Source organism: Folsomia candida, unplaced genomic scaffold (genome assembly GCF_002217175.1).
Source record: "Folsomia candida strain VU population unplaced genomic scaffold, ASM221717v1 Fcan01_Sc001, whole genome shotgun sequence".
Lineage (NCBI taxonomy): Eukaryota > Metazoa > Arthropoda > Collembola > Entomobryomorpha > Isotomidae > Folsomia > Folsomia candida.
The window spans coordinates 9,135,556-9,153,071 of record NW_019091193.1 but is presented as its reverse complement, the minus strand read 5'-3'; the positions used below and the strand labels follow the sequence as shown (position 1 = coordinate 9,153,071).

General features: G+C 36.1%; 4 protein-coding genes across 16 annotated transcripts in view; 3 read left to right on the top strand and 1 right to left on the bottom strand.

Moving 5' to 3' along the window:
• LOC110859524 (E3 ubiquitin-protein ligase MIB1) overlaps window positions 1-4,548 on the top strand; it is a 53,962-nt gene extending 49,414 nt beyond the window's left edge. For 3 of the 4 annotated variants that reach the window (XM_022108489.2, XM_022108512.2, XM_022108503.2), the window contains 12 exons: window positions 756-807; window positions 875-933; window positions 998-1,046; window positions 1,135-1,214; window positions 1,619-1,654; window positions 1,753-1,901; window positions 2,742-2,853; window positions 2,956-2,990; window positions 3,066-3,129; window positions 3,215-3,334; window positions 3,493-4,017; window positions 4,117-4,548. In XM_022108489.2, the coding sequence (XP_021964181.1) occupies window positions 756-807; window positions 875-933; window positions 998-1,046; window positions 1,135-1,214; window positions 1,619-1,654; window positions 1,753-1,901; window positions 2,742-2,853; window positions 2,956-2,990; window positions 3,066-3,129; window positions 3,215-3,334; window positions 3,493-4,017; window positions 4,117-4,257 (1,422 nt within the window). In that variant the 3' untranslated portion in view covers window positions 4,258-4,548. The remainder of the gene's footprint in view (window positions 1-755; window positions 808-874; window positions 934-997; window positions 1,047-1,134; window positions 1,215-1,618; window positions 1,655-1,752; window positions 1,902-2,741; window positions 2,854-2,955; window positions 2,991-3,065; window positions 3,130-3,214; window positions 3,335-3,492; window positions 4,018-4,116) is intronic. The other variant, XM_035853355.1, reaches the window with a different exon arrangement.
• A 201-nt stretch (window positions 4,549-4,749) lies between these two features.
• LOC110841789 (putative diacyglycerol O-acyltransferase Mb3154c) lies at window positions 4,750-6,882 on the top strand. The gene is made up of 4 exons (XM_022087485.2): window positions 4,750-5,605; window positions 5,715-6,160; window positions 6,243-6,538; window positions 6,627-6,882. The coding sequence occupies exons 1-4, from the start codon at window positions 4,997-4,999 to the stop codon at window positions 6,785-6,787; spliced, it is 1,512 nt and encodes a 503-aa protein (XP_021943177.2). The 5' UTR covers window positions 4,750-4,996; the 3' UTR covers window positions 6,788-6,882.
• Window positions 6,883-7,874: 992 nt separating this feature from the next.
• On the top strand, window positions 7,875-15,106 carry LOC110853519 (acetyl-coenzyme A synthetase). Of its 10 annotated transcripts, none has more exons than XM_022101794.2 (25): window positions 7,875-8,133; window positions 10,238-10,338; window positions 10,573-10,629; window positions 10,703-10,838; window positions 10,974-11,136; window positions 11,231-11,394; window positions 11,480-11,511; window positions 11,600-11,725; window positions 11,804-11,941; window positions 12,009-12,096; window positions 12,175-12,202; window positions 12,287-12,308; window positions 12,393-12,432; window positions 12,520-12,612; window positions 12,687-12,707; window positions 12,794-12,825; window positions 12,889-13,022; window positions 13,110-13,205; window positions 13,294-13,387; window positions 13,492-13,681; window positions 13,758-13,877; window positions 13,978-14,103; window positions 14,191-14,223; window positions 14,296-14,401; window positions 14,482-15,106. In XM_022101794.2, exons 2-25 carry the CDS (start codon window positions 10,258-10,260, stop codon window positions 14,543-14,545), a joined length of 2,184 nt encoding a protein of 727 aa, XP_021957486.1. In that variant the 5' UTR covers window positions 7,875-8,133; window positions 10,238-10,257; the 3' UTR covers window positions 14,546-15,106. The 10 variants fall into 10 exon arrangements, with proteins under 10 accessions (XP_021957486.1, XP_021957515.1, XP_021957494.1 ...); XM_022101802.2 differs by lacking the exon at window positions 7,875-8,133 and adding an exon at window positions 8,918-9,080; XM_035856477.1 differs by lacking the exon at window positions 7,875-8,133 and adding an exon at window positions 9,169-9,184.
• Window positions 14,852-17,226, bottom strand: LOC118437475. The gene is made up of 7 exons (XM_035856502.1): window positions 16,753-17,226; window positions 16,565-16,658; window positions 16,404-16,489; window positions 16,314-16,337; window positions 15,919-16,239; window positions 15,743-15,862; window positions 14,852-15,646 (listed from the first exon to the last, which is right to left on the bottom strand). Exons 1-7 carry the CDS (start codon window positions 16,958-16,960, stop codon window positions 15,198-15,200), a joined length of 1,302 nt encoding a protein of 433 aa, XP_035712395.1. The 5' UTR covers window positions 16,961-17,226; the 3' UTR covers window positions 14,852-15,197.
• Between the last annotated feature and the right edge of the window lie 290 nt (window positions 17,227-17,516).

Below are 17,516 nucleotides of genomic sequence, written 5' to 3'. Positions count from 1 at the left end.
GCTTTATTATGTTTCACCAACTTTCTTATTTCATGCTTTGGTGAAATCCGTGATTTCTACCACCTTAAAAGTTTGTTTTATCAATCGTCAAACTTTGACTTTCTACCCATCTTGTTTATCCCTAAAATAACAAGGTAAATAAACAAAAACACGACGAGGCAACTTTGTTAAGTTAAGAAGGCTGTACAAACTTGGTTGGGCATGGGCTGAGGAGCTATGAGAATATATATGTACGTACGTACTACATAATGTACGCCTTTTGTGTCCAACGAATGAAGCATAAGCTGCCAGAAGAAGACCAAGAAGGACGAACTACTTTCTTCAATCCCACTCCCTGTCGTCTCATCTTGAGTTTAGGCTTTGCTCGCTTTACTTAAGAATTCTCTCCGTCTTCTCGAGAGACAAGTCAGTGAAAGCATGTTTTATGATGGCTTGTGTTTCGTCCAATGCGTCTGGTTCAATCTTCTCTCCCTCGTCAGGGTTTCCAACTTGCATCGTCTTTCGCAAATGTGTCCTCTTCATTTTACAGATTTTTCCTGAAGGAATTTTACTTACCTCAATGAAAGTCCATTACATCTTTATATCCAAACGTCAATTGGAATCAATCGATTCAAAGTTTCCAATATGTATTGCCAACCTGATTGCAACTAACGATAAATAAAATTACCAGTATGCGCGTATATGCATATGATTTTTGCATTGGCCCTTTCATATGATTCGTGAGTTTAAAAAATATTCCTATATGAATTCTCCAGGTTGCAGAATTATTGGTTCGGGAAGGTCGGGCAAATTTGGATATTCAAAATGGTACCTAGAGCTTATTTCTACATTTATATTTATTAGGAGGAAACAATTAATTTTTAAAATTTTTCAGTAAATGCCCAAACGGCCCTTCATTTAGCCGTTGAACGACAACATTCTCAGATTGTTCGAGTAAGTGCACATATTAATCTCCATTGGTATTTTGAGAGCTCTAATTCACAACTTCAATTTTCAGCTTCTGGTTAGTGCCGGGGCGAACCTAAATTTAGCGGATAAAGATGGAGGTAAAGAATAATAAATCATTACAAAACATATAGCATGATACATAGTAATTAGTAAATTATTTATATAATTCGTAACTATTTTTCCTAGACACGCCGCTGCATGAAGCACTACGACATCATACTTTGTCCCAGCTTCGTCAATTACAAGACGTGGCGGACGTGAGCAAGGTAAATTTTTGAAGCATTCGTATGTTTTTTATTTCGTTCTTTCTTCAAACCATTTCCACAAATTAAAATTTTCCAGAAATTATAATCAATGTGATGCATTATTAGTATCGGTCATCGGCATTAAGTGTAATAAGTAAAATTGGAATACCTACGCAGATCTTGTCTGCCACATCCCAGTTTATGCTCATGTTTGTTGTTGGGTGTGACTTTTTCTCGAGATTTATAGGTGAAGGTGAAAATGTTTAGATGAAAGTGTACTGTTATCACACTCCTTCAGCAATAACTTTGTATTATGGCTATCAATATTGTTGTATGTATCATTGCCGAGAGTGAGGGAGGTGAGTTGCGTGAGAAGAACAAGTAGAAATTAATTTTCCCTTTGTTGTTTTGTGAAATTATTTTAGCTTCTCATGGGTCTGGGCCCGTCTGGGGCTGATAGGGTAAGTTATATTTATTTATATGTATATTGCCTAGAGTAGACAGAAACTACAGTTGAAGAATATATACAAGGAATTTATAAATTATTCTGAAATTGTAGAAGTCTTCAGCATCGATTGCATGCTTCCTTGCTGCCCACGGGGCGGATTTAAATATACGTAACAAGAAGAACCAAACACCCCTTTGCTTGTGTCCTGATCCATCGTTGTGTAGAGCACTTACTCAGTGTCGCAGTGAGCGAAATGTCACGTAAGAAGAAGAAACTATTTCTATTGAAGTTGTATGGGCTGCTTGTTAGTTCTACTGTCCGATCATAAGACTTGACTTTTACTTAAGTATACGTGGAATAAGTATTGCCCAGAAGTTTTGCTCCATTTTCTGCTTCATATTCCACGGTTCTTATCGCTTGATTCCAGATTCGTGCAATTTTCTTTCAATGTTGCACAAGTATTACCATTAGGTGTTAGATTTTCTTTACCATGAGTTTTTCTACTCCTTTATACTCTTATGCTTTCTGAAAAAAGTCTTTGATTATCCCGACCTGGAAAGATGAGAGAGAGAGAGAGTTTATTGCTTGTGAGCTCACACCAATTCCAGAGCCTTGAGATGAGATATGATGAGAGATCTCAGAGAATGCTTTCTTCTTTCCTTTCACTATATAAGCAGGACACTGACTTGATCGCTAGCGGAGGATATGAGGAAAAGTTTTGAACTGGAAGCAAATACTTTTATGAGGCCTTGTTCGTTCATCGCTTGGTGTGTGTCTATCCGTTTGATGAATTGTTTTATCCCCGTTCATAAGCTCATACATACATACATGGATATCCTCGGAGAGTTTAGCATTTTCCCCATCTATGTCTAGTCCTTGTATGTGTAGATATAGCGTGTATATGACAGTAGCAAGAAAAGTCTTGAAGGAGCCAATTATTTTTTAGAATAGACGACGACGACGACCCTTTGGGACTGGAGTGAAAGTTTTTACGAAATAATTCATGTTGCAAAAGAAGAGAGAAAGCAGCATTCTAGAGCATGTACATATACAGCTAACTGGAAGTCTATGTATGTATCTCTTCTTTTTGTTTGTCATAGCAGTCAGGTTGAAGGGGCAGGGAAAGCTCAGAGTCCAACACCACAACTAAGTCTGGACCCTGCCGCTGAATCTACGGATGAGTGCGTTGTCTGCTCTGACAGTCGAGAAGTGGTGAATAATCCTATATTATTTTGTATCCTAAAAGTGATATCTCTATTAAATCAGCTTTTACTTAAGGTTTGTAACCTTTTTTTGTTTTATTTTGATTTGAAGGTTTTCAATCCATGTGGACACGCAGTGTGTTGCGGGTTCGTTTAATTCCATATTAATGCAATTTTGTTTCCCATTCGTGGATTCGTCAATTTATTTATTTATGTATGTAGACCCTGTGGAAGCAGAGTGAAGAAATGTCTCCTATGTCGAGCTCCAGTTGCCAGCAGAACAAAGGTTTGTTCACGTCCTTCCGCAGGACATGAGATTGACGAGATGAATGTGTGAAAGTGACGCTACTAAACCTATTTTTCGTGACTAGATTGAGGAATGTGTCGTATGCTCGGACCGAAGAGCGTCTATTGTATTCCACCCGTGCGGTCATACATGTGCTTGTGAGAGCTGTGCTGTATTGATGAAGAAATGCGTGACTTGTCGACAAGTAATAATAATAATAATATTACGTCTCCGTTCTTCATATGACATAGTAGCAATATTTTAACTACTAAAAAAGGAGTTAAAAAAGATTGCACATTTCTTTTAGCATCAATTTGTTAAAATGTTATCATGTCATGTTTTCTTTTCCTCCTTTATTTACAGCACATTGACCGAATGAGTTCACTTTTGGTGTCATGCGGCAAAAATCAGCAGATGAAAAAGCCTGTCTCCAATTTGGTCTCTATTCCATCTCCGCCTGCGCCTAATAATAATAACAACAATCATAACAGCAACAACAATAACAACAATGCTTCGATCAACAATGCAGCTGTTGCCGCAATTTCTTCCGCTCTGGGCCCCGGAGCTAATGTCATCTCAAATAATACATCAAATACCAATAACAGCAATGTCACAGGTCCCTGCAATTTATCTCCCAGCATGGAGCCTAATCTCTTAAGTAGCCACACTGCAAGTAGTCATAACATCACCGCCAGCAACAACGCCAACACCACCAGTAATATTGCTAATAATAGTAGCGGCTCCACCTCCGTAGCTGGTGATAACATCAACCATGCAAACAACACTGGTCTTAGCGGTGCATATGGGCAAACACAAACTTTAAACAATGGAGCAAAAGACTACACGGTTCAAAAGTTACAACAGCAACTTCAGGACATTAAAGAGCAGGTAATTTGTAGTATTGATGATATTTTGTTTCACTGCCACTGACAATACTGATTATATTCAAAGAAAGCTATTATGAACGATTTAAAAATTTAATTCTAGACAATGTGCCCAGTCTGTTTGGATCGGTTAAAAAATCTCATCTTTCTTTGTGGGCATGGAACTTGCCAAAGTTGTGGCGACCGAATTGCCGAATGTCCTATATGCAGAAAGCCTGTCGAGAAACGAATTCTACTCTACTAAGGACATACATATTTAATATTATGACGATTGCCATATTGAATATTTATTATAGAGTGAAATTTAGAGATTTGTTTCCAAGTTTGTTTGAATGCTTTAAAAAATTCATTCCTCGACTATAGATTAATGCGACTTTTACCAAGAGTTGACTATAAATAGGCGTACGTAAATATATATTGACATTTATCGTAGGCAAGACAAGCGCTTAGATATAGTGTAGGTATGTGTGTATTAGCCAGTGCTGTAAATTTTGACGTTCTGATGTAATAAACAAATACAATTGTATTAAAAATATTTGTGATCTGCCTTACAGTAATGCTTACTTTAATGCAGTAAACTTATAATTGATAAAAGATCGACCTGTCGTTCGTGACATAATACAATCCTTTCACCTCCTATCACCTATAATTGCATTGGTATTATATATGTACATATGAGCACCGTAAACTGGTTTTTGGGCACAACTGCTGTAATTGTTGACCATGATCTTGTTTACTGCGCCTGCTTGGGTTGGATTGGCTACCTAATGCCTATCTGTCAGAATACGTAGTTTGCATGATAGTTATTATGAAAAAAATTACAATTCTATGATTCGTAAATAAATAATTTCTCATGTGTAATATTAACAAATCTATTTTATATTAAAGATGAGCTCGTGAAGTAGTGAAAGCTATCTACCAGTATTTTAATTTTAAAGTGTGATAATTTATACATAATATAGTTATAATTTCTCTCCACCATCATGTCAAGCCGCCAATTGTGTTCCCTTATAATTGGAATTGTTTTATCTGCAGTGTCTCTTGTATTCTTCCTGTGCGTATTATTTCCTGGCGTTCTTTTGATTTTCATCCCTCTGTCCTTATGGCGTTTCTTGTTGGTTGGATATGTAAAACTGTTCCGACCAGACATTGTCAAAATAATGGGTGGAAAGAGCCCTATTCTCGCCAGTGACAACTTACATGTTCGCCCACTTTGTACAATCGTAGGTTTTGGTGCATTCGACGGATGTTCCGTCGAGCAATGCAAAGTTTTTGCCAAAAACTCTGTGTACGCTTCAGATCCAACCACGGGCAAGATCCATCATCCAGAAGCAAGAATGTACTACGAAGAATGGATGGGATATATGTGGTGGAAGCAGGAAGAAAATTTTGACCTTTCCGAGCATATTGTTGTTTGGGAGGAAAGCGAAAACAAAGTTTTAAGTGAGGATGACTTGATAAATATCGTTGAAATTCTTGAAGAAAAGCCTTTCGCGAGAGGAAAAAGTCCATGGGAATGTATCCTGATTGGAAATGTTAAACTAAATGGAGTCATGAATCCAGACATTCCGAAAACAATTGTCATGTTCAGGGTATATGAATTAAATATTTTGCTTTTATTATTGGACAAAATGTGCGAAACATAAGAAATCAAGGGCCCATATTTATTAACTAACTGTACGCAATTGTTCTATTTTTTAGTTCCATCATGGCTTGGCTGACGGGATTGCAATTTTGACCGTCTTCATGCGTGCAGTGTTTACTGACTCATTTGACAAAGTTGCCAAGCCTGTTTATGTGGAACGTTCTGCTTTTCAAAAGCGAATGTATGAATTGGGTGCGGCTCTGCAAACCCCGTATCATTTTTTAAAACAAGGAATCGACGCCATGGACGTAAATGCTTGGCATCTTCCCGAGAAACAATTGACCAGAAAAATTCATAAAGCCTGGAGTAGTAGAATTCCTGTTTCTTTGATAAAAGAGATCAAGATGAAGCATAAAGTTGGATTTACAGCTGTCCTCTTCGCAGCAGTATCTGGAGCAATTCGTGCCATGATGATAAGATGCAAAGTCCTAGTTCCTCACAAAATCCACGCGATCTTACCCCTCCCATGGCCAGGCCACCCCAACAAACTGATTAACCATTGGTAAATCATGGTTGCGTTACGCACATATATCTGCATTTAGACTTGAAAACTTTTAAAATGCGATTTTTTTAAATTTGAACAGGAGTTATGGATTTATGGAGTTGCCGGTGGGGGCGCCGGATTTCAATAAACGTTTGAATAAGCTTCATACATATATTGAAAACATGAAGCGCTCTGTAATTCCGGCAGTAAATTTTGCAGCATTAAAATTTGCCAACTTCCTGCCCACGTGGATTATTAGACGAATCATTGTCACAAACTACCTCCCCACAGTCATCTTGTCCAATTTTCCTGGCCCCCCCAGTGACAGCGAAGGGGTAGGAGGGTTTCCTCTGGTGGACAATATGTTTACGGGCGGGCCCTTAAATGGCAGTATCGGTACGTGCAACTGTGGCTAACATACATATTGCTGCATGTGTATGATATGTACATCCGTTCTAAATTACAATAATATAATTTTGTGCAGGAATATCCATAACTATATTAAGTTATGATGGAGGTTTGAGAATAGTGGCCGGCGTTGATTCAGCAATTCTACAAACAAAGGAAATGACCAAAGAATTAATTTCACTAATTGAACAAGAGCTGCAGAATATGAGGGACGGCGTCTCGGAATTAATAGTGTGACCAAAATAATTCACTATACATATAACCAGTTATATAACTATCCTTTTGTTTCCGCATTATTCTTATGTACAATAAAATGGTTCAAAAAACACGTATGTAAAATTGGAAGTGTAGTATTAAGTAGTACATCCAATTCCATGAATTGAACTTTCACTTTTACTATACATATAATTGAAGTATAATATGCAAACTCATCGAAGTCAAGGTCAGTTCAAAAGCACACACCTCCTGTTCTACTAATGTTCACATTAGTATAATATTGCAATGACAATAAAAAATATGCTAAATATGACCACAAAATGTTGGAAACTTGCACGCTCTGGTACAATTTTTTGAAGCGTCAGCAGATCTCTTTTCTAAACTTTCACGTTAAAAAATTCAATTTGCATAAGTGTTGTAATTATGTTATAACCGTGCAATGCACAATTTAAAATTTGAAGTACTTATGCATATCCATATTAAACAAATTGTCAGAATCATTTTGCAATCAATTTTTGATGGAGACAAATTTTGTGAAAGCATTTATAAATATGTAGACATAAAAGGGGTGTGGGTGGGTGCGTAAGATTATGATCTCACGCACTCACCCACACCCCCAAAATTGTACTCTTGGGCTTTTTACAAGTGTTATATACGCTTTGACAAACTTGTCTCCAGAAATTAATTGCAAAACGATTTTGACAATTTGTTAGATATATTCATTAAACAAGGGTGAAAATTGTAAGTACTTCAAACTTTAAATTGTGCATTGCATGATCTTAATTACAACACTCATGCAAATTTAATTTTTTAACATGAAAATTTAGAGAGATCTGCCGACGCTTAAAAAATGGAACCAGAGCGTGCAAGTTTATCAATATTTTGCGGTATCATAGCATACTTTTATTGCCATTGTACTATTATAGAAACGTGAACATTAGTAGAAAAGAGGAGGTGCGTGCTTTTGAAGTGACCTTGACTCACTACCGAGTACAGTAAGGCAAGGTGAAAACTGTACTGCGTCATCATCAGCCTTTCCCTGCTTTCTCCAGCTCAGGGCAAAAAAGAAAGCCCACAAGGATCCACTCCTCCTCAGTCCCACAATGCACATGAACCACTCGAAGCTGGGATGAAATAAATATCGGATGAGAATGTATACTCTGCGTGTATGTTATACATATGCGTTGACTGTTTCGTGTTGACGAAAATAATAATATTCCCTCCAATCGAGAGGTTTATGATGGTCAAGTGTAAAGTTTGAGCTGTACTGTACATTCTGTTGCCAATCAAGTTTAAAGTTTAATTTAAGTGTGCAAGTGTAAAGCTAATAACAAAATAAATGGTTATTAAATTGTTGGTGTAAAAAGGTAGGTAGATTACACTTTGTTCATTGTGAAGTACGTACATTATAGCGTAGTCATATCGTTTTTGCGTGTCCATAAAGATAAATTATCTTATTGAATCTTAATCAACTTTATACTTTTGACAATGTAATTAATTATTCATACGCACAGTAAAAAATAGAAATCAATCTTTAATGAATGTATAAACTTGTATAGGGAGAAGTACAAGGTTTTTAAAACATTGTTTGACAGCATATTCATGTGTATTTGTGTATATTTATCTAGAACAAGATATGTTTTGGTTTTGCCAATCGATACTTTTTTCATTGTAATCATCTCAGTCTCAGCTGATGTACAATAAAGTTGCACATTAAAGTAGTCACAAGGAAGCTTTCACTGAAAAATGTTCAGGGGGATAAAATTGCACGACCAGTGCAATGTTTTGATGAATAAATTTTAGCAATAGATTTTGGCCATAAAGACCAATATTTGCTTCACAAATCATAAATTGATGATGGAATAATTTCGCTACGTTACATAAGACGAGATTTAATACATATTTATTTATGTGCATGTGCATAGATTGCTTACTGCTGGCGTTAGTAAGTACATATACTTATATGGAAATCATAATGAGTTGAGTTGCAATCAATTAGCAAATTGTGAATTGGCGTAGATATGAAATTCGTCCTTGAGCTTGGCCGTTAAATTAGTCTCATGAACTGAACGAGTGAAAGAAAAATGATTTGTCAATGTCAGCATGTCACCAGTAATCTAATCAATTTAAGTTGATATTACAGTTAAGTTTAAAAGTGGGTCGTGAAAGGTGGTTCCCTCGTCTGCTGATAATTTGTGCATGTGCGGCGACTGATTTCGTGAAGTGGTCATCCTCATCGTCATAAATTATCAATTTCAGAAGCAGAAATTTGCAAGTACAAAATATTTATCATCTCTTGAAATCTCTGCCAAGGGTGAGAATAATACAAAACTCGTGAGAGTATCTAATTGAAAAAGTTGAGAATACACCAGAGATTTTTGTCTTTTACATAATTCTGATACCACCACAGGCCACCAGGTACAAATAAATTATCGTAGGTATTAAAAAGTAGGACGCCAACCAATTACTAAACTGAGTGACAGCTCGTTTTCTAAGTAGTTCTGAGTTTTCCTCCATCCTCGTCAAGGAAAGACGAGGTTGCGCAACATTTCGGAATTATCGAATCATCATAACAGCCTTTACTTTTGTGTCTTGTATTCCATTTGAGGGTCGATTTAGGTATTTCACCAACTTGATAAAGCGAAACCGTTCAATTCATGCTGCGTGTGTGCACATGTAATGGACTGGAATGAATCGTAATAGTAATGCTGAGACTGGCAATATGACCACAACGGCGTTGAAGGCCAGCAACTTTTAGCCAGTTTCATGACAATGTTCATTTAGTTGGTTGTCGCTCGATCGGCTCATGCATTTTCACTCTCACCGAACTTTAAATTGAAACTCCTCGTGGCGATAATTCCCATTTTTAACCGATTCAATTTTTTGCATGCATAGTCTGGTTGAATTATATAACTGACATTAATTTTGTTGAGTCGGAGTCAAGCCTGGGTTCATTGTTGTTTTACACGATTGCGATTTTGTTTGTTTGCTTGTTCGATCATCACAACGTTTCATCAAGTTCAGCCTAAACTTCCTCAATTAAGGTAATGCATTGTTTTATAATTAATGTCGCTTGGTCGTCATACGCCGATGGACAAATGAATTATTAAATGACATGACATGCACGGAGTTGAAGTATGCTTTCTTTGTGGTTTGGTTTTGCGTATTTGGTTGACAAAATCAATCCAGAAATTCGATTGGTTAGGCTGCGTTGAAACCTTTTTTGCGTTTTATCTAATTGGAATTTAGTTTTTAATTGTAAATACGCAACATAACTATTTGAAATGTATCGAAGTTTGAGAGATAAGTTGATAGGGAAAGTCGAAAGAAACATGTGCACTTCAGATGTACCTTCTGTGGGTAAACATTGGTCTCCGGAAAATAATTTGAGACTACATAAAACTACATATAAATTACTTTAAGGTAATTGTTTGCAAGAAATATCTGACATAATTTGTGTTGTTTACGCAGATAATCTTGACTTAGACATAATGGCACTGGATAATGACACCGATGGTCCCATTGCCAATGGTTCAGCGTCAAAAAATGGCGATCATGACAGCGAAGCTCAGGTGAGTGATCTTTTAAAATATTCAAGATTACTATTTGATTCTGTCTGTATAATCTCCCCTCCCAATAAAATTTTCTCTTGGTTTATTCACTATTTATCAGTTTAATGAACGATTCTGTGATATAATTAAACCCGTACAAGCGTTCACTGTTCCAAAAATGGCGTGTATATTTTTGCTGTGCTTATTATTACTGTTGTGAACATGATGAATAACATCATCATTGGTCATTTCAAGGTGTTTCTCAATGGATTGATATCTAGCATAATTCCATCATTACAGCGTGAAAATATGGTGACATTTATTACAGCAAATGTTGCACCTGAAGTCTTGAATGTTTGAAAACATTTGCTTATTCTATATGCAGGTATTTCCGCCACCTGAGGAGTTTGCCAAGAAAGCCCACATCAAGTCGATGGACCAATATAAAACCATGTACAAGCAATCCATAGATGACCCTGAAGGCTTCTGGAAAGACATCGCGAAAGAATTCCATTTTGAAGGTGAGAAGATTGGTTGCAACAAATATGAATATGAATTGTAGTTAACCAATCTGCGTGAATTAACAAACTAAATTTACGAATTTTAGGATAATTTAGTTTATAAATTAGATTACCATTGATTTTAAAAATATTTAGAATCTCAACCTGAGGGATCTCCCTTCCTCAAATGCAATTTTAATATCAAGAATGGACCAATTAATATTAAATGGATGGAAGGTTCTAAGACGAATATTTGCTATAATGTGTTGGATCGGAATGTTAAAGACAAGGGGCTCAAGGATACCGTTGCTTTCTTCTGGTAATTAATTTCTTCTGACATGGTTTACTTATGCATATAGTTGGCATTGCTGGCTCTATTAAAAGTGGCGTTGTTTATTCCAATATTTATTCAGGGAAGGAAATGACCCAAATGATGAGAAGCAGATTACCTATGGAGAACTTTTGGACGAAGTGTGTAAATTTGCGAATGTTCTTAAAGGCTTTGGCGTCTCGAAGGGGGACCGAGTTGCCATTTACATGCCTATGATTTTGGAATTGGTAGTAGCAATGCTTGCTGGTGAGTATTTCACTAATTTAGTCTAATATATATAATAAAAATATAAAATATTCTGATTATTAAAGCAAATAATAATAATTATTAGCTGCAAGACTTGGAGCGATTCATTCCATCGTGGTATGTGCGCTTAATTGCTTTTAGTATCTTCGAAACATTTTGCTACATTTTTTTTAATTCGAAACTGACGAAAATACTTTTTTTATAGTTTGGAGGGTTTTCAGCAGAATCGCTTTCAGAACGAACGTTGGACGCAAAAGCAAAAGTTATAGTCACTGCTGATGGCGTATGGAGGGGCGACAAAATAATCCATCTCAAGGAAATTACGGATAAGGTCCCACTTGTTATCAAATATTAAATTAGCCACGTGGCTTACAATAATGGTTTAGTTGTTAATGCTCGAATTATTCAGGCGTTGGAAAAATGTGACGAACAAGGTCATAAAATTGAGCACTGTATCGTCGTTCATCATTTACCCAGGTTGGCAGTGCACGGCAAAAATCAGCCAGAACACGAATCTCCAAATAAGAGGAAACAGTATGATTATAAGGTGTGTGTTATCTTTATTTAAAAATTGCGACTTTGTATTATAATGTAATTAACTTTTATACCTTAAGGCACCATTTAATGAGGAAAGGGACAAGTGGTACCATTTGTGCATGGAGAAAGCGTCTAGCGATTGCACACCAGAATGGGTGGACGCAGGTAAGAAATTTGATTGCAGGTATTTAATTTGTACGCAACAAAAGATAAGAGAAGGAATTTACAAAACTTTTTTTGCAGAGGACCCGTTATTCATGTTATACACAAGGTAATTGACTCTATATATATACAAGTCACTGCTAGTTTTATTTATTTCATTCAATGGTTTTATAATAATGAAAATGTATTTTAGTGGCTCCACGGGGAAACCGAAGGTACATTTTTCAATCAGAGAGTTTAAATAACTTAAAATTGATCAAAGTCCAAATGAAGTAATAAGTATTACTTAAATTACGAAGGGGGTTCTTCATAGTACTGCTGGCTATATGTTGTATGCAAGTACGGTTCATTTTTTGGTTCTCAATTCTAATTTTATTTTTACGTTTTAATTTGATTATATACTTAAATAGTTTTTTTTTAATTTAGGTACGACGTTCAAGTATGTCTTCGATTACCACAGGAGGTCACCCACAGATCAAGATATTTACTTTTGTACCGCTGACGTAGGGTGGATTACGGGTACGGTTTATTCTACTCATATATAAAGATACTTTTTGCTATCCATCTACCTAACCTACGATTTCTTTAAACAGGTCACACTTACGTCGTATATGGTATGAAAATAAATCGAATTTGTAGTTTATCTGATAAGATTATTTATTAATTGATTTTCTTAGTATCTCCTTTTTGTAAATTTAAGGTCCATTGGCTAACGGTGCCACCAGTGTGATCGTGAGTATAATTTATATAGATTGTAATTGTTATAAATATAATGAAATATATTTATTTTTCTAGTTTGAAGGGATTCCATTTTATCCTGACAATTCTCGATTTTGGGCAATTGTTGAGAAGTACAAGGTTAACCAATTTTATACAGCACCAACGGCTATACGATCTCTTATGAAGTTCGGGGATAAACTTGTCAAAAAGTTAGTCATTCAAATTAATACAGATGTGTCGCGTTTTTAAAAGCTTACTAAAAATAGAAATAATTTTAAGAATTTATTTTTTTGTAGATATGATCGAAGTTCGTTAACCGTTCTTGGAACCGTTGGAGAGCCAATCAATCCTGAAGCATGGCTTTGGTACTATAAGGTGGTTGGCGACTCGAGGTACATATTTTATAATTTATTTAAAGTAACAAAAAAAGAGTCATTCATTCAAATTTTTAAGGTTATGCAAAAATAATTTGTTTACTAGACCACCAGTCGTAGATACCTACTGGCAGACTGAGGGAGGCGGGCACGTTCTGACGCCAATTCCGGGGGCGACGCCATTAAAACCAGGATCTGCTGTAAAAAATATTTTAGTTTTTATACTTTCAAGTGTTATCATATGTAAAAATTATATTGTTCCAGGATGGAGTGAATATGTGTATGTTGAAATATTTTCCACTAGACTTTTCCATTCTTTGGAGTTTTGCCTGCAATCGTTGATGAAAACGGAAAAGAAATTGATGGGCCTGGAGAGGGTTACCTTGTTTTCAAAACAGCCTGGCCCGGAATGATGAGATCGGTTTATAATGACCATGATAGATTTGAAGCAACATATTTTAGCAAGTTTCCGGGATATTATTTTACTGGCGACGGTAAGTATATAGTAGTAAAATTACGCATATCTTGAGCACAAATTATTTCACGGCTAACTCAATGCTTACTGCACAGGTGCGAAAAGAGATAAGGACGGATACTATTGGATCACAGGAAGGGTCGATGATATGCTAAATGTCAGTGGTCATTTACTAAGCACAGCCCAAGTTGAATCTGCTTTAATAGAACATAAAGGTGTGTTTCAACTCTTATATTAAAATATGCTTTATAAAATATACTATCGAACTGTGATATGCATAGTAAAATAAATGTAATTTGGCTTTCATGTGAACAGCCATTGCGGAATCAGCAGTGGTCCCGATTTTCCACGATGTTAAAGGTGAAGCGTTGTACTGCTTTGTTACTCTACGTGATGGTCACGACTTTACCGAACAATTGCAGGCTGAGCTAAAGCAGAAAGGTAATGAAATATTAAATATTATACAAGATAGATGGAAATATTATCTAAGCTCATTCCAATACAATTATATATAAATTTTGGTTTTAGTTCGAGAGAAAATCGGACCATTTGCTACCCCAGGTAAGTGAATCACGTCCAATTATAAGTTTATAAGTATTGTTTCTCTTATTTAATAATAATACTTCATAATAGACGTAATACAACTTGCTCCGGCCCTCCCGAAGACTAGGTCAGGCAAGATAATGAGGCGAATTTTACGTAAAATTGCTGCGGGGGATTCCGATCTTGGTGACACAAGGTATTTTTTCAAGTTTTACTGATTTTATGAAAAGTGGGTGCATTTTGTTGACTGATTTATATTTCTGAACTTTTACAAAGCACCCTTGCGGACACATCGGTGATTCAAATACTTTTGGATAACAAACCCGGTGCTAATAAATAGAGAAAAATCAACCACTGTTGTGGACACATCTGCTGCAATAACATCTGTACTAATTAGTAGACGTAATGCGTCAATGTGTGTAGTTAAAAATCAAATCCTGCTGTGAACGTAAATAGTAGTCTTTGAAATCATCTGAGAAAAAGCTTGCATTATTAGATACATTGTCCAGAAAAACTTTCTGTTATTAATGATTGCTCTTATTCCTTACCATTTATTTTTAAAAGTTTGACTTTTCACTAAAAGCAAACTAATAACAATTTCAATTCTTAAGTTGATGGAATATTCTAGACTGACATAGTGTGTGACATTTTATTTTTTCAACGTAGCAGTGTATAGGTTAAATGGCTTTATAGTGCAAAGTATTGTGGTCAAACATTGTTGTAGTGTCTACACCTCTCTAAGGTTCAGGGAGATGCAAGCCTTATCGAAGCATATCAAATTAATGTACCTCCTTCAATTCATATAGATTACGTGTATATATATCAACAAAATTATCAGTATCATTATTAATCGTACCTTGTAAAACTAAAACCTACAAAAATAAAGACATAAATAGAAATACTGGGAAATATCTTTGCTTCATGATTTCGTATATGGTTAATCAATTAATTGAATTGGTCATTTTTATAAAACTTTATATTTTGTCATTCGACTAGGTGGTAATGTTGCTTAGAGTATCGTACCCTACTTTCATGTCCGCATTGATTTGATATGTACTTTCCACATTGATGATAAGATGCTTGGTATTAATCAATTCCAACTTATTCGGGTCTAACATCGAGAGGGGAGGTGTAAACTGAGTGAGAATGATAAAGTATGAAAATATTGTTCCCACGAGAGAGACCATGAAAGATCGGTCGAAAGTAACGAATTTTCCTGCAGTCAAGGCGGTCTCAAAGTGACCTGTGTAGCTCATGTATAAACTGAGGGTGAAATACATTTCCTTGATGGATTTGTGCCCGATGCACCCGTTGCGCCTGATAATTTCCAACCCTTCCATTGCCTCCTCTCCAACTTGTGCGGAAGCATTCGTTGCCAGCAGAAGCATTATCACGGAATGAAACAAGTAAATGGTGATCAAGATTCCATCCAATTTTCTTGCTGCATTATAAACAAATTAGAAAACCGGTCAATTCGACATTACGGACGATTAACCGAATCGGTATTCAAATTCATTTAGCAAGTATTTTGTATCACCAAAGGCAAACTCGTCATGGGCACTGAATGTTCGCAATAGATAGTACACTTCAAAGCAGAGGCTGAATACTTGAGTCCCAAAATAAGACTCAATTACATTTGCAAACATTGTATCTGCACCTATTTTTAACAAGTATTAGAATTATTAAACCAATTTGTGGGATTTAACCATATACCTCGTAACAAATCCAATAATACGACATAATCTCGAAATAGATGATCAAATCCGGTTCGTGCAGCACAGTGTTCCTTTCTTGACTTTTTTTCTTCCTTTTTCCCTTTATGAATCACAGTGACAAGTCGTTCGTTCCATGTGGCATAAGCATTTTTCAAAATTTTGCAAATATATAGCAAAAGCAGAATGTAGACTTTTGAACACATGAGAAGGTAAACGTAGACTACGATTCCAAACCATCGGAGAATGTGCAAATACTTCCACGCATGGATTGAAGGAAAGAATAATCTTGACCATAGGATCACTAGTTGAGTTGGTGCACCTAAGTCATCATTTTCGTTTTTCATTCAAAATAATTATTGCTTACATCGTCATTCGTCAGAGCATCACCATTACCTGTAGCCACTGGAGCTATACGACCTGTAATGACAAAAGAAATACTTACAATTTTTAGATAAGCATGCAAAAAATTCATCATGTCATCACCTGCACAAAGACCTATGAAAACGACGAGGAAACCGGCATAAAAGGATGTTACACGAATCAAGTACTTGTGTACATTATCTGGGTGCCTGAATTTTAATACATTTGAATACTTCAATTGTGAGACAAACAGATTAAATTATTTTAAACAGATTTTTCTTTACTTTCCAGCATCCATTTTCATTATTTCTACTGCTTCTTCCCAGAAAGTAAAGTATTTGGCAATGAAGGTCCGCCTGAAGAAAAGCGAGACGTCCCCTATGCAATAATCACAAATTATGAAAATTTATAGTTTAACTTAAAAAGTAGTAAATTGTATGTATGTAAATATGCACTGAATTCACTTATGTACCTGTACAAATGTGACCTAGGGACAGCACCAACAGGATCATCGGAACAAAGTTTCTTTGTAACAAAAACAGTTCTTCAATTCGAAGTTCTTGTTGCGGTTTGTGTAATTCGTATGTGTCGGTTGATTCCCTGGAGTTGCCCGGAACATTGTACCTCTTCAACCATGTTGTGTTAAGTCCAGCATCTGGTTGTCGGGGGTAGTCCAGCATAACTGCCCCTAAAAAACTTGGCGAATTGTATTTTCAATCTCAAAAGGAAACAAAAAGAAAAATAGGAAGGAACCAAGTTTAAGCACGAACCAAGACTTGCAGAGATTAGGATAGCATTGAGGCAAATTAAACCACCCGTAAGGAAAAACATCCACCCCCGAAATGATTTCCATGAGTAAGTAAACTCACGAGAATAGTCATCATGAATAGTTAGTTGGAGTGGAAATCGAAATAAAGCCAGCATGAAAATTTTGCATGGTGCAAACGCTGCGTCTATAAATAGAAATAGACGAAATGTTTGGATTTATTTTGCTTTCAAATGGTCTTTGAATTGATCAGTACGTATGAATATGAATATTTAAATTTAGTTACCAAGACCATTCGCAAAGTGCCGTATCTCCCAACGTGGAATTTCTTCATGATATGTTAATACCGACTTCAAGTTGGGAGGTTTTTTGTGGACAATTATCTGACTCAGTTCCTCTTTCTTGACATGACCTTCCCCCGCGTGTTCTTCAGCTTGCTCAGCTTGGTCATGTTCGTGATCATGTTCTGC

Bases quoted from the DNA above. Each gene is read 5' to 3' on its own strand.
- LOC118437475 (XM_035856502.1), bottom strand. From the start codon at position 16,960: ATGCTGGACTACCCCCGACAACCAGATGCTGGACTTAACACAACATGG. The intron at 16,659-16,752 runs GTACATAAGTGA...ATTATTGCATAG, and splicing joins CCTAGGTCACATTTGTACAG to GGGACGTCTCGCTTTTCTTC. The intron at 16,490-16,564 runs GTAAAGAAAAAT...ATTAAAATTCAG, and splicing joins ATGAAAATGGATGCTGGAAA to GCACCCAGATAATGTACACA.
- LOC110841789 (XM_022087485.2), top strand. From the start codon at position 4,997: ATGTCAAGCCGCCAATTGTGTTCCCTTATAATTGGAATTGTTTTATCT. The intron at 5,606-5,714 runs GTATATGAATTA...TCTATTTTTTAG, and splicing joins AAACAATTGTCATGTTCAGG to TTCCATCATGGCTTGGCTGA. The intron at 6,539-6,626 runs GTACGTGCAACT...AATTTTGTGCAG, and splicing joins GCCCTTAAATGGCAGTATCG to GAATATCCATAACTATATTA.
- LOC110853519 (XM_035856454.1), top strand. From the start codon at position 10,051: ATGTATCGAAGTTTGAGAGATAAGTTGATAGGGAAAGTCGAAAGAAAC. The intron at 11,726-11,803 runs GTCCCACTTGTT...CGAATTATTCAG, and splicing joins TCAAGGAAATTACGGATAAG to GCGTTGGAAAAATGTGACGA. The intron at 14,104-14,190 runs GTAATGAAATAT...TTTTGGTTTTAG, and splicing joins GGCTGAGCTAAAGCAGAAAG to TTCGAGAGAAAATCGGACCA.